The 18,423-nt window shown below is 44.6% G+C and overlaps 1 protein-coding gene across 1 annotated transcript in view; it reads left to right on the top strand.

Moving 5' to 3' along the window:
- Positions 1 to 238: 238 nt before the first annotated feature.
- bsna (bassoon presynaptic cytomatrix protein a) overlaps positions 239 to 18,423 on the top strand; it is a 50,013-nt gene continuing 31,828 nt past the window's right edge. The window contains exons 1-3 of the mRNA XM_067591639.1: positions 239 to 688; positions 11,379 to 16,751; positions 18,163 to 18,333. Of these exons, the coding sequence (XP_067447740.1) occupies positions 272 to 688; positions 11,379 to 16,751; positions 18,163 to 18,333 (5,961 nt within the window). The 5' untranslated portion in view covers positions 239 to 271. The remainder of the gene's footprint in view (positions 689 to 11,378; positions 16,752 to 18,162; positions 18,334 to 18,423) is intronic.

The following is an 18,423-nucleotide window of genomic DNA, read 5'->3' as shown; positions in this document are numbered from 1 at the left end:
TTCCTCCCAGCTTAGTGTTGATGTTTTAAAACAGCTTTTGAATGAGCTGGAAGGAAGATTTTGGAGTTACGGGGTACTTGAGCTATTATAGAATCAGGGAGTGTGTCTTCAAATACGTTTTATCGACCATATTATAGCGATGATTTAATAACAAAACATTATGATACTATTGTGGGAAATAGGCACCTTGTCATAACTGTTGTTGGTCTTTGTGTTCTCTCTGTTTCAGAAAAAAGAGTGGTTATGTCTCAACTGCCAAACCCAAAGGCTGATGTCCGGAGGCGGTCTTGACGATCCTCCACTTCCTGTTCCTCACCCGTCTCCCAAGCACCAGCCAATGGGTTCACCCCGTCACCAGGCGCCAGCTACTCAGCAAAGCCCTCTCCACAAACCCACTAGTCAGCAGGGACCCAGGCCAGGCCAGCCCCAAACGCAGAAACCACAGGCGGGGACTGGTGGTAGTGGCCCATTTGCACCAACCGCTGCTAAACAGCCAACCGACACTAAGACCACTACACCATCTACGGCACCAGTACCAACCACGGAGACCCAGAAACAGCCGAAACCCACAGAAGAGAAGCCCAAGGCTGAGCCTGAGAACCAAACTGTCAAAGACACCAAAACATCCCAGAAGAAGGGAGAGCAGATCACACCGATCAAGGACATTAAGAAGTCCAGGCATTATGATGTAAGTCGGATTTTTTGGTATCACCGCTACACTGGAAAAAAGTGTAAACTCTGTATGTTAAACTATGAAAAAGTAAGTTTTTAGTTGCACTTGTGAAAAAAATTACCAAATAAATAATGCACTAACAAAGATGCAACGAAAATGCAAATAAATTAAGCTGATTTTCAGTACACCACATTGTTGCTGGAAATCTATTCATAGTGTAACATACAGGCCTATGAACCAAAAATGGCTATTGTTGTGTGACATATTTAACTTTGACTTTATATCCAGGCCAAGCTATCTGATGAGTATGCATGGCAGTTTCTGTGTGGCCTTGCTTTACATTCATAAAGTTATTCCATGACGCCTAATGAGCTTAATGGAAAATCCTGCTGATATGCTCTTGTTCAGTGTTGTCTTCAAGATGGTGAATCTCCAAACACCTAACATCTACAGTCATGCTTGCGGCTCTATGAGACTGTACTTAGGCACTTTGAGCTGCTCACACTTACAATGCCAGCATGTTAATGTTTATCAGGTGCAATGTTTACCATCCTCACCCTCCTTGTTTGGCATGTTAGCATGCTAAAATTAGCTAATTTGCAATGAAAACAAAGTACAGCTGGCGCTGATGGGAATGTCATTAGTTTTGCAGGTATTTGGTCATAAACCCAAGTATTGGAAAAACATTACACCTGATGATAGCGCTCAATGAAAGGTCAGAAGATCCAAATTATAACAACTCATCTACTGGGGAACATGAACATCTGTACCGAAGTCCACAACAATCTATCCAATGGTTGTTGCGATATTTCAATAAAAAGGGAAAAATGTCAACCTTAAGGTGGCGTGAGAGAAAAAGTCAGGGCAACACCAAAATCATAATGGTGTCAACAGGGAACTACAACTGGGAATCACAAATATCTGTACCAATGTTTTGTAGCTAATTGAATCCATCAATTAGATTTTGTATATTTCACTGATTGAATGGTGGTGCTAAAGGAAAATTCAGAGGACCAACAAAATCTTCCTCTTGAGACATCGAATATATTAGGAAAAGTTGATGGCGATCAAAAAAAGATATTTCAGAGAACAACAAATGTCAACCTCATGGTGGCTCAGACCAGGGTCTCAAATGTTTCATCCTCTGGGGTCCATGACTGTCTGTACAAAATGTCATGCAGATCCACCGAATAGTTTATTTCCATCTGGACCAAAGTGGTGCTCCAACCGCCAGGTCAACAGACTGACATTGCCATCCCTAGAATCATGCTGCTGGCATGGAAAAAAAGTATGTGATAACAGGGCTGTTATCTAGGTAATACATCTGTAAGCCACACAGTAGGAAGAACGCACTTAGTGAAGCAAACTAACTCTTACACAAACAGTTATTTGAATGAGTGCATCTGGTCTTTTGGAGCTGGATTGCACATCTGTACCTTTGTACAGCCCAAACCGGTTAGCCAGCTATGTGAAGGCTTTTACGGCCCTGCTCATCTGGCTCAACAAGCCTTTGTTTTGCCTCCTCTCTTGGACATTTGGCAGTGCGTCGAAACATCCTGGAAGGTGATGCTGAAAACGAAGTCACCAGTCGTGGGACTGATTTCCTTCCTGAGAGTGCAGGGCCACACAGAGACAGGCTGGCCCTGTGTCCCCCTGGAAGAGGCCCTTGCAGCCCTCCTGATTCCTCAACCAGCTGGCTGGGCCGCGAGCAGGAAGCCGCTACCTCTGCTGGTGCAGGATAGGGAAGCACTGAAATATTTCAAGAAAATTTCCCAGCTGGGCACACAGCTGGCCACAGCAGCTAACAGCCTGAGAGTGTCACTCCCACAACAGTGGAGCAGTGCATGCCGGGATGAAAAATGCCAGCATACCCCCACAGAAGCTGGCTAGCACATGGGGAAAGTCAGTGGGAGGGAGCATCACATCATCGAGAGCTATGTTCAACAGAGCCCCCAGATTTGCCAGCAGAGTTCACCACCCCCTCCAGTCACTGTTCATGTTCAACAAATGACTTTTTCCATCAAAGAACAAAATCCTCCACCCTCTTCCACCTCTCCGGCCCTCCATGACGCTTTGATGATAGCAGCCCAGCCTGCACAAAGGCACAGAGGCATCCAGCCGCTCACAGAGGCTGTATAATGCAGAAAGTACTCACTCAGCTGGCACCCCTGTCTCTCTTCCCACAGTTAGGGAAGCAGACAGCGGGCAGCCTCATTCAGCTACATGCTATGCTAGCTGAAAAAAGCTCAGCGCCGAGCCCATTCATGAGCGCTATGTTAGGCGTTATGTTGTGAGAAAGATACACATCCCGCCCAACATAGCGACTAAGAGAAGCAGATCTGTCTCTTACTATGCTCACTGGTGCTGTTATCCATCAGACCAGCTAACGGTGTTGCAGTTAGCAGCGTTAACTCCTCACTGAGGAATAAAGCTTCACACCGACACATCGGCCGAGGAGAGGACACTACATGTGTCAGCACTGTCTCCCGCTGTTCTCGCCGCTAGCCATCACAGGACCGGCATACACAGCTTATCTCTCATGTTATTGAGGATTCAGACAGCAGAGTAATGCCCCATGCCCGCACACAGACCGAGGAGAGGAGACGTTATGTCTGTTTCACTCCCCTCCAGTTATATCCTTTGGAAATAAAGAGAGGAACGAACACGTTGAAACAACATCAGATGCTCTGATGAGGCAGCTGATGATGATGCGTTCATGGACCACACCACTGGCTCAGTCCTTTTGCTATCAGCCCCCCATGGGGCAATCTTCCATTTATGGAGTTTGGGTGGTGGGGAGAGACGAATTGGAGTGTCACAGCTTCATGGCTGCTGCCCCCCAGCTGACCACCCGTCCTTTGACAGAGTTTTACAAGGAATGGCATCACAGCTGCATGTTAACGGAGTGGATGGACAGAACACTGAGACCGGGTTACTCACTCTTCTGCCATTTTCCTCCTCCGTTCTTGGGCATCAAGGAGATAAATCTATCCTCTCAAGAAGAGATAGATTCTCTCTCCGAGGTGATCCAGGATCTGTTGCTAAAACAGGCTGCCTTGATCATTCCCACTCACGTCAGACAGATGGGGTTTTTTTACTCCGCGTACTGCTGGAACTGGTTCAACCAGGTGACTGGTTCACCACCATTGACCTGAAAGATGCTTATTTTTACGTCGAGGTGGTGGTCTGTGTGTGCTGAAACAGAGGAAGTTCCTGCATTTTGCCTTTCAGCAGATAGCCTATGAGTACAACAGGCTACCGTTATGCTACTCCATGGCTCCCCATACATTCAGCAAGTGTGTGGATGCGGCATTGCAGCCACTGCGCGACCAGGGCATGAGGGTATTTTTTACTTAGACGACCTCATTGTCATGGTCAGGTCCATGTTAGCCATTTTCCACATAGCCAAGTTGGTGCTGCACCCCGGTTACATTTCACCCTCAACTGGAAGAAGAGCACTCCCTAGCCACACCAGTGGGTGTGTTGTATGTTTGTGGGCCATTCTGTCAGAACCCAGATGGACGGTCCTGCAGCAGGCAGTTCTCAGACTGTGGCAGGGAGCAGACCCATGGCGGCAGGCCATCCAGTCATTCCACTGGGGCTCCTGCACATGCGTCACCTACAAAGGTGGTTTGCCAGCCTGTGCTCGGATCCCAAGAGGCCAAAGCACCGCATGGTGAATGTTCCCCATATTAGTGCAGGAGGATCTGTGTTATTGGGTGTTCCCACAGCATCTATCAACAGGGACACCACTAGGTCAAGTGACTACATAGTGGTGTTCACAGATGCGTCCCTGACGGGGTGGGGGGGGCACCTGCCTGGGGCGAGCGATAGGTCGTGTGTGGCCTTCAGGGGAAAACCTCCTCGAACTACAGGTAGTACTTGGCTCTCCAACACTTCCTGACCCTGGTTCAGTTGAGGTATGTATTGGTGAGAACAAACAACCACACCGCAGTTGTCTACATCAGCAGGCAGGGCAGAGTTCAATCCACAGCTCTGTTGAAGAGGGTGGAGAACAGCTGTTTGTGTGCTATGGAGAGGGAGTAGCTGCTAAAGCCCTCTCCAAGAGGTGCCTAGCTAGTTGGCTTTGTGAGTGCATCTCCCAAGCCTACAGGCAGATGGGTAAGGACCCCCCCCAATGTGGTCCAAGCGCATTCCACACCTGGTGTAGCAGCGCCAATGGCCTTATTCTTTGGGGCGAGTGTAGGAGGACATATACACAGCAGTGCCTTGGTCTACGACTGTCTGTTCATATGGTTCTATTTCTTGGACATGACAGGTTCCTTTTCAGGGTCTTTGCTTGCAGGGGCGAAGAATCAGGACTTGTGAAAAGGGGGTGTGAGTGTGAGCTGTGGTACACCTGACAGCCCCCCCCCCCTCCCTCCATCCTGGGCAATATGCGCCTGCATTCTTCTGTGCTCCATGATGACTCTGGGAATTAGGTGTGCAGGGTGTCTGTTATATGGTTTTTGACCTCTGCAAGGTTAAGTCATAGCTACACCCAGTTTCATGTTCATGTTAACTGGGCTGGGTTGAGCCCCCTACTGCTCTGCTAAAACGGCATGGATTTTAAAATAGTAGGAGGGCCGCAGCGACTAATCTATAGCGGGTCGGGCTCAGTGAGGCATGTCGCGGCAGGGCGAACTTTCATCGGGTTCCGTCTACTGTACCCAAAGAGTCCAGTAGAGGGCGGAGCCTGTGTGAGATAGAACGAAGGTTACGATATTGTAACCCTAGTTCTATAAGCACAAGCGGAGCTCTCTACCTATGGACCCTGCTGCTCCGACACCATCCGTTGAAGTGTTTTCAGGATGGGACATTCAGTGAGGCACTACCTTATATACTGTATGAGACACACATAATTGGTAGGCATGTCCTGAATGGCCGGCTACGTACATCCAACTTTCAGTGGGCGATTGCATGTGTGTAATTGGAGGAGAGTATTACCCGTAGAGTCCAGTAGAGGGTTTCGCCTGAGCTTATAGAAGAAGGGTTACAATGTCATAACTTTCAGTATTTGTCATAGAAGGTTTCTTTCAACATTCTTTCTGAAAGGCTGAAATATGTTCTTGGGGTTTTCTGTAAATATTCTGACCTAAATAATAGAGTATCTACTAGCACATTGGATTAGATCAAAAACATTTGTTCCTTCAGTTGAATGTTTGAGCTTCACTACAGAATGATGTACACTGTTTGATACCACAAGTCTGTTTTACATTCAGCTGCTGAAGGGGGAAAGTTTCTCTGTGCTGACATGAAACTTCAGTTTAACGCACAGACGTACGAGCAGGATTGTGAAATCAAAACTAATTTGGAGCCAATCCTGGTCCAGTATGCAATGTATGATGTGCCTCCAGTGCATATACACTGAGAATGAGAGTGGATGAAGTAGGAGACATCTTCTGTCCAGCAGTTAAACTTCTAAAATGAACAATATTTGCATATTCATTGATTTCAGGATTTTTCAGAGAGGAAGATGATATTTTAAGAATCTTAAGAATTTTTGTTGAAGTAATTGAATGTTAAAAACATAGAAAACATGTCTGGAGGGTATCTTTAAGAAAAAACAAATGATATTTATTTTGTTAGCATTCAACAAAAACAAATACCATAAAGCTTAGCTATTGATACACTTGTAATTGCTAAATGTAACAAGGTGCTCAACTTTGCTATCCAGGACAGTAGTGGATGCCTATTTTCATATTCATAAATATTAAAAGAAAACATCTAAAAGATGTTTTGACTTTCAGAAAGAAACTGTCTGAGGCTAGTGGAACAAAGACTGTGGGAGAGCTGGCTGAATGTCAGGTCTCTAAGCATACTGATTATCAGCTAAAAATAGATTACTCAAAACTAGACTCAACTCGATTTCATTATTACAGTCCGCTTGTACATGTCCAATATTGCAACTGCAATCTGTCTGTAGTACAACCAGACATAGGATTTAGAAAAAACTGTGACATAGACTATGCAACTAGATGATTTGGGAAATTATTCTTGTCTGAAACCTGAGAAGTGGATGTTAATTTTTTGTTTGAATGTGTTGTTTTATTTAAGTAAAGTGAAGGGAAATTAATGCAGTGACATCTTGAGGCCACTAATATGGCCTATACATATATATATATATATATAAAAAAAATCCCCTTCTCACCCCCCTCTCATGGGGGGTGGTGGTGGTGTGTCTTCCTCAAGCTCGAGTCCTCTACCAGAGGCCTGGGAGTTTGAGGGTTCTGTGCAGTATCTTAGCTGTTCCTAGGACTGCGCTCTTCTGGACAGAGACCTCAGATGTTGTACCTGGAATCTGGTGGAGCCACTCTCCCAGTTTGTGGGTCACAGCCCCCAGTGCTCCAATTACCACTGGCACCACTGTTGCCTTCACGCCCCACATCTTTTCTTGCTCCTCTTTCAGCCCTTGTTATTTTTCAATGTTCTCGTGTTCCTTCTTCTTGATGTTTCTGTTGCTTGGGATTGCTACATCTATCACCACTGCCTTCCTCTGTTGTTTGTCAATCAACACGATGTCCAGTTGGTTAGCCATCACCAGCTTGTCAGTCTGGATCTGGAAGTCCCACAGGATCTTGGCTCGGTCATTCTCAACCACTTTAGGAGGTGTATTCCATTGTGACCTTGGGACCTCTAGCCCATACTCAGTGCAGATGTTCCTGTACACTATGTCAGCCACTTGGTTATGGCGTTCCATGTACGCTGTTCCTGCCTGCATCTTACACCCTGCTATTATGTGCTGAACTGTCTCAGGAGCATCTTTGCACAGCCTGCACCTGGGGTCCTGTCTGGTGTGGTAGATCCCCGCCTCTATTGATCTTGTACTGAGTGCCTGTTCCTGTGCTGCCATGATTAGTGCTTCTGTGCTGTCCTTCAGTCCAGCCTTTTCCAGCCACTGGTAGGATTTCTTGATTTCAGCCACTTCTTCTATCTGTCGGTGGAACATGCCGTGTAGGGGCTTGTCCCTCCATGATGGTTCCTCCTCCTTCTCTGCATCATCGGGTTTCTGCTGCCTGAGGTGTTCACTTAGCAGTTCATCTTTGGGGGCCATCTTCCTGATGTATTCCTGGATGTTGGTTGTTTCATCGTGGACAGTGGCTCTGACGCTCACCAGTCCTCGGCCTCCCTTGTTCCACTTAGTATACAGTCTCAGGGTGCTGGACTTGGGGTGAAACCCTCCATGCATTGTGAGGAGCTTTCTTGTCTTGATATCGGTGGCCTCTATCTCCTCCTTTGGCCAGCTTACTATACCAGCGGGGTATCTGATGACTGGCAGGGCATACGTGTTGATGGCCTGTATCTTGTTCTTCCCATTCAGCCGACTTTACAGGACCTGCCTTACTCTGTGTAGGTATTGGACTCTGGCTGACTTCCTTGCGGCCTCCTCAAGGTTCCCATTTGCCTGCGGGATCCCAAGGTATTTGTAGCTGTCCTGAACATCTGCAACGCTGCCTTCTGGTAGTTCAACCCCCTCCATTCTGATCATCTTTCCTCTCTTTGATACCATCTGACCACACTTATCTAGTCTGAATGACATTCCGATGCCGTTGCTGTAGATCCTGGTGAGGTGGATCAGTGCAGTGAGTCGATGTCTCGCTCATTCTTGGCATACATCTTGATGTCATCCATGTAGAGGATATATATATCTACATATCTATATATCTATATATATATATATGATAGATAGATAGATATGTATATGTATGTATGTGTATATGTATGTGTGTGTGTGTGTATGTGTATATATGTATGTATGTATGTATGTATATACATATTTGTGATGACGTTAGTACACAGATAGATACTTTTAAAGATATTTTCAATGTTCGTGTCACTCACTCACAGATGTGTGAGATTAGTTTGGCATTAGGTTGGGCAACTGAGCTCCATTTTCTTCTGGTAAAATACAAGAAAAAAACATTTCTCTGTGTAAGTGTAATTTTGAATACAAACATCCCATTATTTTCTTATGAATATTTTAGACCTTTTCCTGCATGTTTCTCTGCTTCAAAAGTAAGCTCATTTTGTATGTTGTCACTGATCCCTGAAATAAATACTTGTTTTCTACAAACCAAACGATTAAAATTAAAGATAAAAGCACAATTGCAACGTGCTATATGCATGTTTTTATTCATTTTCCTTTAAAATGTTTTTAACATTGAAAGATCAAATTCATTATTACAGTGGCAGGTGAGAGACCTCAAAATCCATAGCTGCACTGAGAGCTTTTATTTACTTTTCAGTGGAATTTGATTGATTATTTTCGGGTTTAAAAACATCAATCCTTGAGACCATTTCCAGATGTATTGTATTTGCTCTCTCCCTTATTCTGCCTTACTTTTACTGAAATGTTAGTAGTTCCCATGATTTTGTTTTTGTCTGTAGCATTTCTTGCTTACATGATAATTTAGAGTCGTGGCATCATGCCTCCTTATCTAAAGCATATTTCTTTCCTGCATCTCTTGTACCAAATGTCTCTCTGTATAAGAATGATTAGTATTTCATGTGAACTACACTTCTTTTAAGTTTCAGGCCAGTGTTTTTTCTTTGTGAAATCTTCCTTTATTACACTGCAAAGTGAAAATGAAACAAATTTCAAAAAATGACCTTGCATGCAAAACACTGGGCATGTTTCATCACAAAGTAACTGTCACAGAGGGTCGTGGTATGATATGACACTAGCTAAGATTTTCCATGAGGCCTGGTTATTTAGAATTGTAAGTTGAACCAATTACCTTCTCCTTTAGTGTTGGAAATCCATGGCTGTCTGGAAAGCATGTCATTGATTCCCTCCTCACAGAATGCTGAGGCTGCAAGTGGCAGCAAGGCATCCATGGATTACCTTGGGGAGGGAGAGAGAGCGAGAAAGAAACAGAGAGAGAATGAGTGAAATAGTGCTTTTCTTACTCAGCGGCAACCATCGCTCCTGTTGAAATATGTATAAAGATTGGCATGCCATGAATATGCTAAACCTCCAAGGCCCTTAGCTGAAGTAATGCTGCTTCGGGCCTTTTCAAAGGCAGCACAGACCTTCCTCATTTGGAAAGCTGCTAGGAATTTAAAGTGCTGAGAGCTCAAAGTAAAGTCTCCTCTGAAGTATCCTTCATAAGAGGTTTTCTAGAAAAGATTTCCATAATTTTTATCTATTTTGTATTCTTTCCTCCATCCTCCCCTTTCATTTACCAGGTTATTTACCAGGTTAGTCCCTTTGAGATGATTATGATTCGGCATGTTATTAACAGGCGTCTCGGATAGAGCCATTGATGAATGAGTTTTTGAGTTAGATATTAACTCCACAATCTTATGTTGAGCTCATCATCAAAAAACTGAAATTTTCAAACTCCTAAAAACACAGTTTGACTATCTCCTTCCATCAATGGCTCAACAAATTGTTAACAAACCTAACAACTATTGGCCACTGTGTGGTAACTGTATGATATTGTAATCTAGATATTTTGATAATACTTTGTCAAAGACAGTAATTCCATATTTGAACTGTAACTGCATTGTAACAACATTTTAGATCTTGTTCAAAAAGCAGCAAGTTGTTAGAGGAACTGATATGTAGTATGGGTTTATTCAATTTTGTAAATAGGAAGGGCAAATCTCTGCATTTTGTACATTACCTAGATGTAAGTGTTCAGTGTTTTCCTGTATAATTCTACATCCATGGCGTTACTGAATAACAAGCTCCTGCTCATTCTCTTAAATGTTATCTGTGAATTCAGTCTTTTCACTTTTTCTTTGTTCTTTGTGAAATCTAATGACTACAATGTGAGATTAACCGTAAGCATTAAATTTTGGCCCACATAACCATTGCTCATTAACAACTCAGATTTTTAAAAAATGTCTCATCAAAGAATTTACAAGCTAAGACTTTGTTACTCAGTGGAATTCCCTAAATATAATTGTATAACAATATGGCAAGACATGTTTTTATGGACCTCCGAGCTTTCAGAGTAATAGACATGTTGAGTAAATGATGTATATATAGCACTTAATTACTTAGTAGCTAATGTTCCAAAAAAAATGGATCATTCACATTAATCATATGCCATTAAAACTCTATTAAATCATCAAATGGACATCAACTTCATGAAAAGCCATTTGAATGAGCTTTGACTAAATTCACTGTAGTTCGAATTTATCAAAATATTTTTAGATGTAGAGTTCAAGAGAGCTTTTCGTGTCATTGCCTTTTGTCTTGCTATCACCTAACATATTTATTTCTGTCCTCTTCTGTCTTCTATGTTTTTATTAATAGATGAAGATTGTATTTTTAGCATGTCTGTGCAGATATTGCTTTAAAAAGTGAACACTTTGTAAAACTGTTATTTGCCAGACACATTTTTAATCAATAAATCTAGGTCCCGCATTGCTCAAGGGTTGATAAGATATTATACTGCTATTGTCAACTTTTGCCAAATATGGACTTAATTTTTTTCACATTCACATTTATTAGTAGACAAATATTAGAATTAGACAGAAACCATTAATTCTATCTCTAAAATATCTCCTCTCAATTGAGGCAATATGTAGAAATCACAATCCAAATATACGTGGGCTTAAATTATATGCATACTTCAAACTTATCCAGCATCAATACATTCTCACACTTTGCATAAATTATGACTTAAATTAAAAACTCTAGCTTTCCCAAGTCTAATACGTTTTTTTTTTTTATTTCTTCTTCTCTTTTTAGGAAACAAAAAACAACAGCACCCATGACTTATCACGCAGCCCTCAGAGCCTCAGTGACACTGGCTACTCCTCTGATGGCATCTCCAGCTCCCACAGTGAAATCACAGGTCTAATTCAAGAGGAGGAGATGAAGCTAAGTGAGAGGGGCATAAGTGGGCGGGGCTCCCCACCAAGCCCGTCTGAAATTACAAAGCTAGAAAGCTCCATGAGGCCTTTGTTGGAGAAGAGCCTCTCTGAAGAGAAGGCAGACAGAAGGGGCAGGAAGCACAGAGATAGAGACTTGGATGATAGAGGGAAGCAGCGCCCACGCTCCCTGTCAATCCCACCGGATGCATACGACTCTGATGAGGAACTAGAAGATATACTGGAAGAAGAAGAGGATGGAGGAGACTGGGAGGGTAAACGGAAGGAAGGAAAGGAGGAGAAGAAGGAGAAAAAAAAGAAAGAAAAAGAGGCTGAGCCCACAGAGATGACCGATGAGGAGTTCATGAGGAGACAGATTATGGAGATGAGCGCTGATGAAGAAAATGAGGAAGAGGAGGAGGAAGAGATGGAGGAAGAGGAAGATGAAGAAGATGAAGGATATGGCTACCAGAAGCCCAAGAAAAGCCACCATAAGCACATCATCTCTGACTCAGGGAAAGAGAAGAGGCGCCTTCAGCACCACTCCAGCAGTTTTGAGGAGGAAACTAAGAGTTCTACTGATGTTTACAAAGGCTCAGCGGAGGAGGGTGAGGAAGATGTGATGGCATCACAAGGAGGCCTGAGGCGCTTCAAAACCATTGAACTCAATAATACCAATAGTTACAGCCGAGACATGGAGCTCAGCAATGAAAATGACTTGAGCCTTGATCGGGAACCAGAGCTAGAGATGGAGAGCCTGACAGGATCTCCTGAGGAGCATTCTCGGGGAGACTACTCCTCCACTCTGCCACCGACTTCATCCTCATATGGCTCTGGCCAGTCTCCTACTTCCATCTCATCAATGGAGGAGGACAGTGACAGTAGCCCCAGCAGGAGGCAAAGGCTGGAAGAGGCCAAGCAGCAGAGGAAAGCGCGCCATCGCTCCCATGGCCCTCTCCTTCCCACTATTGAAGACTCCTCAGAAGAGGATGAGCTGAGAGAGGAAGAGGAACTTCTGAGAGAACAGGAGAAGATGAGGGAGGTGGAACAACAGAGAATAAGGAGCACAGCACGAAAGACCAAGAGGGATAAGGAAGAGCTTAGGGCTCAGAGGCGCAGAGAGAGGTCCAAGACACCACCTAGCAATCTCTCACCAATCGAAGATGCTTCTCCAACAGAAGAACTGAGACAAGCTGCAGAAATGGAAGAGCTCCATCGTTCTTCTGCTTCTGAATATTCCCCTCAGAGTCTGGACTCAGAAGCTGAGGGATATGAGTCCAAACTTTACAAGTCAGGCAGCGAGTACAACCTGCCTACCTTTATGTCTCTGTACTCACCAATAGAGAAGTCATCAACCACAACAACCACCACAGCACCATCTTCAACTTCCAAACCACTAAAGAGCGCTGAGGAGGTGTATGAAGAGATGATGAGGAAGGCAGAGATGCTTCAAAAACAACAGAAACAGCAGCAACAACAGCAGCAACATGGAAGACATGGGCAGTTCTATGAGGAAGATGTTAATGGACAAGGTTATGATGATGAGTATGAATATGAACAAGATCAACCAGGATATGAGAATGAGGCAGCAGAGACAGAAACAGATATTTATGAGGAGATCCGACAGACATCTCAGAACATCACTAAGATGCAGCAGGCTACTGATGAGCAAGTAGAGATTGAGATTGAGAGCTCCTACCCAGACAAGCAGCTCCTAGACACAGGCTCAGCCTTTGCTAAGTTACTGGAGCAAAGCAATGCTCTCCTGACTCCAGGGACCAGCCCCACCCAGATCTCAGCTCCAGTCTCCTTCGCTGAGACTGGAGGACGGATCCCTGATGTCCGAGTGACACAACACTTCTCTGCAAAGGATGGACACAAGGACAGGATTAAAAGCCAAGCAGGAAAGAATGGAATAACTCCAACAGTGGCTGCCACCACTATTGCAGCTTATGGAGTTTATGCCAGGGATGCAGTAACAATTTCGCAGACAAGTTCAACCCACACTATAACATCTACCCAGTCTGGTATATATGGCCGACACACGGGAAGTCCTGCCACATCCTCAGCTACAGTCTCAAGTGTATGCAGCAAGATTGCAGAGATTACCCAAGCCTATAGTCAAAGAGAGGTGATCACCAGAAGGGTAGGGGAGACTAGGGGTGTCCAAGTGCGAGACAGCTCAACATCTTCTACTGAGAGAATTATTGAGCCACGTTCTCCCAAGTATACTACATATTATAGGAGCACCAGTCCTCCTCTTTCACCATCACCACCACCACAAAGTCCCACCCGTTCACCTTCCAGAAGGGCTACAGCTGAGTTCTCTACACAGACTTTCAGTTCGGCATTACGAATGGACTCAGCTGGCTCTGGGCCTACATCTCCAGTGATAGCTCAGGGAACCCAAACATCACATCGATCGGTTTCCCCACGACTGTACCGACAGCAGTCTTCCCAGGATGCTCCATACTCCCCACCTTCAAGTCCAGCTAGGCCAATGACAGTCAACACTGCTACTTCTCCCCTGTCTTCGCCTACCCGATTTAGCCGTCAATCAACATTTGACACATATTCCCCATGTGGCAGCCCTCCAGACACTCCACCTTACCAAAACTCTCCTACGCGCAGCTTCTACCGAACACAAAGAGTGGAGAAGGTAAATGTGGGAACAAGTATGGTCACCACAGTGAGCACTTACACAAGAGGGTCCATGTCAATGGATAACATCTCACTCTGTCGCATATCTACAGTCCCGGGCACCTCTAGAGTAGAGCAAGGCCATATGATCCAAGGTGGAAGTGTTGTGGACCTCAGAACAGCCACCAAACCAGCTCCTATTATCATGACTGATCAAGGAATGGATCTCACCTCCCTGGCCACTGAAAGCAGGAAATACCATGGTGGATCAGAGGGGAGCAGAAATTCAACAATTGTACAGCCACTGATTATGAACCTGAATGCCCAGGAGACCACTACACCAACCACTGTGAGTGTCACTGTGGCTGCATCCATGTTCATGACCCAGCCCAAACAGCCAACTGTCTATGGTGATCCCCATCAAAACCGAGTAGATCTGGGTCAGGGAATGGGTTCAGCTGTGTGTTTTTCCCAAAACAAACCACCAATGTCACCTCCAACTGACCCATCAATACCAAAAATTGATGCCAAACTGGAAGACCTCAGTGTCCAACAGAGAGAGCTACAGATACAACAAGAGAAGTTGCAGAAGCAACAAGAACTTCTTGAACAGCAGTTGCAGCAGCACCATCACATGCAACAACAGCAGCAACAGGCATCTGCTTTGGCCAGGTACAACCTTACTGGCCAGATCTCACCTTTACTGAAAAAAGATTTGCTAGTCAGCCAGACCAGCACTGCCTCAGCTGTGGTCAGTGCTGTATCACCAGTTATTAACCCTGAAATGTATGGCACTGGACCCATTGAGCTTAAAGGGAAGCCCAGTCCTCCTGGTGTGATTTCAGGAGGTAAATCACCACATAGTATGGTAGTACAGATGGACGGAGGGCCAGAACAGGCCAGGGCAGTGACTCAACTAGTGAAGGTAGAAGAAGGACAGGATGCTATGGATCTTGCAGGAGGCCAAATTAAACCTGACAACCAACCAGCTTGCTGTGATGTTGTTTACCGACTTCCATTTGGTGGAAGCTGTGTTGGTGGTTCTGAGAAAGAGGGCATAAAGCCTCCCTCTGCCCCAACTCTCACATACGAGTCTGACCAAGAAAGACAACCTGGAAGGTACCATGAGTATCCAATGGATGGACGTAAGGCCTACACATTGCCTTTCCCTGGTAGGCTCCAGCCTTCAATGTCTGATACAAACCTGGCTGAGGCAGGGCTACTTTCCTACCATTCTAAACTAGAACCGCACCTCCAAGCCCCAGAAGAACTTGCCATGGATCTAACTGCTATGAAACAGGGCTATGGGGGGTATATAGGGATGCAGTATGGCTCGTATACAGATTTACGGCATGGAGGAGACATCGCAGCCCAAACGCTGCCTATAAGGAGATATAATTCCTTGTCTAATATCAGTTCAGACTATGGCTACTCTGCTCGTGACATTGCTGGCTTCCATGAAGCTAACTTGGCTCAGTACAGTGCTACAACTGCCAGGGAGATCAGCCGAATGTGTGCAGCACTCAATTCCATTGATCGGTATGGAAGCAACCCAGACTTGATGCACTTTGGCAGTTTGGGGAGGGGAACTGGCCCAGGGGCCTCCAGACTTGCAGCTGGTCTTGGCATGAGACAAAACCTCCTCTTTGGACTAGATGGGAAGCCAATCTCCCACAGTCAAGCTCTAACCAACCTTATCAATGCCAGGCAGGCCAGTCTCAGAGCCATGTACCCTGCTGCCATTAGGTCCTCTGATGGGATGATCTACTCCACTATTCAGACTCCTATCGCTTCTACACTTCCCATCACAACCCAGCCTGCTTCTGTTCTTCGCCCACTACTGAGGGGAGTCTACAGGCCATACCCTTCTGCCAATATGACACCTGTGCCCCTATCCAGTCTTAGCAGACTACCAATGAGCCCCAGAATGCCCTCATCTGGACAAGCTCCAGTCCGTTACCCAGCGCCAGGTCTTCTCCAAACAATGTCAACCACTGCCACTACTGCTGCTGCTGCAACAACTTCAGCACCAGCATCTGCCCCAGTGTCTGTTGCCATGACAACTACCAGCTCTACAGTCCAGGATGAACCAGTTTACCTCGGTAAAGGTGCAACAGTGACCTCCTCATCATCAGAGGTCACCTCAGTACATGGAGCAGTTGTCATCCCATTGGAGCCACAGCAGCAACCAATAAACTTGTCTCAGGCTCACCTGAATAGTCAACAACAAGTGACAGCTGCTCAGCAGCCACAGCAGCCTCCAGCAGCTCATGCCTACCCACCCTTAGCTCCTTCACACACCCATGGCTACACCCAACCTCCAGTAGGCCCTTCTGCCCCTGCCAGTGGCTTACCCATTCCAGGAGGTCTTCCTCCCTTCCCTCCACCAGGTGCCATACACAAGGAGGGTGAAACTGAGGCAGAGAGGTTGCATCGGCAGCAGAAGCAGCTCCTGCAGATGGAGAGGGAGCGCGTGGAGCTGGAGAAACTCCGGCAACTGCGCCTGCAGGAGGAGCTGGAGCGAGAAAGGATGGAGCTGAAGCTTCACAGGGAGAAGGAGCAGATGCTGGTGCAGAGAGAGTTACAGGAGCTGCAGAACATCAAGGAACAGGTAGAGGGAGAAACAGGAGGCAGAATGGAGAGTTTGATAGTTGGTGTCTTGTTTGATGTTTTGTGGTTTTTGCTTTATATTGGGTATTTTTTGTGTTTTGTTGTTCTGTGGTGGTGTTACCTGTGGTGGTATCTTAATGAGTTATTGTCCTTTTATATTATTTCAATTGCTTTTGGTCTGTGCTTTTGATGTGCAACCAGTACATGGACCTATTCTGAAAGATATATTATTCCCTCAAATTATCTAAGACTAACTAAGAAATTCTATATACAGTATATGCATGTCATTCAGTGGATTTCTCTTATTGATTTCTCAATGTTACAAACTTTGACAGTTATATTGAATATTGTTTGGCTGGTGAGACAATTAAATATACCTAGAAAATCCTGTCATTGTTAGAGGAAAAGTTTTCTTGTCTAATGATTGATGATAAAAAAAACAAAACAAAACAAAACTATAATTCTATAGTTTGCATGCTATGTTGTCCATTTTACTGGACATTTCCTGTATATGAAGTGTGCATGAACATACCTGTAGTATATATGTGTGACCGAAACTGATGATGCCTAACTGTTGTGTGTAAAGTGGTTTCATGTTCCATTTGTTGGTCTGATTTATCTGCAAAAGAAAAATGGATTGCATTATGTTGTGAACATTTAATAATCAATAGCAAGTACACATTTGACTATATTGCTTTTCTCAGCTTCTAATAGCCTTGTGAAGATGTTTTAACAGTTAACAGAAGGGCTAACATGACAATTTTCTTCTTTTTTGATAGAACAAGCAGTTGAAAATCTTTCAAGTTAACTCTGTTAAACAGGTGTGGAAGCCTTCCTTAATGAGAATGAACTAGAGATGGAATGATTAATATGCATCTCATAACCTACAGTATAAGCAAAAGCCCTAACTCCTTATTTGCACCAGCCTGTCATGTATGCAACAAAGAAAATGCATTAAATATTTTCTTATGAGTATTATATGACTGGCAATAGCAATTACCGGTCCATGCTGCACTTAATTTATGTTGCGCTTCCATTCTTGGTTTTTGCAATAACTAACTTGGAACCATTTTCAAAACTAATCCATCAGCACAAGAATGACTCCATGTCACATTCAGTTTCAGGAGTCCTGTGATTTGTATTGCATTTTTGATATTTGATCATCTTTTATTCAACCAGATGTGCCAAAAGTCAACAACCTTGTCCTCTTCTGTCTTTACCATCTCTCTCTTTTTTCACCTTGTCTTTTTTCCATCATTTATTTGTCTTGTTTGATCACCTTTTCTCCTCTCAACTCATCTCCTCTCACCTTCTTCTTATGCTATGTTTCTCTATACTTTTCTGTCTTGTCCTCTCTGTCTGTTTTTGCCCATGTGTGTTTCTTTCTGTTCCCTCATCACCAACACTTTTAGGTTATTCAGCAGCAGCAACAGGAACGTGAGAAACAACTTGTTGTCCAGAGGGAACAGCTGGCCCAGCAGAAGTCCCAGCTAGACCAGATCCAGTCTTTGCAGCAACAGCTCCAGCAGCAGCTTCAAGAGCAGAAGAGACTGAAAACAGCCGCTTCAGTTCAGGGCATGCAGGTGAGGAGAGTGAAGAATATTGGAAGTTGGATTATAAGTCACATGACATCCTCTGGCATTGATGTTGAAGGCTTCATGCCCTTGGGCAAG

The sequence above is a fragment of the Thunnus thynnus genome, chromosome 6 (genome assembly GCF_963924715.1).
Source record: "Thunnus thynnus chromosome 6, fThuThy2.1, whole genome shotgun sequence".
Classification (NCBI taxonomy): domain Eukaryota; kingdom Metazoa; phylum Chordata; class Actinopteri; order Scombriformes; family Scombridae; genus Thunnus; species Thunnus thynnus.
This window is presented reverse-complemented; position numbering and strand designations above follow the sequence as displayed.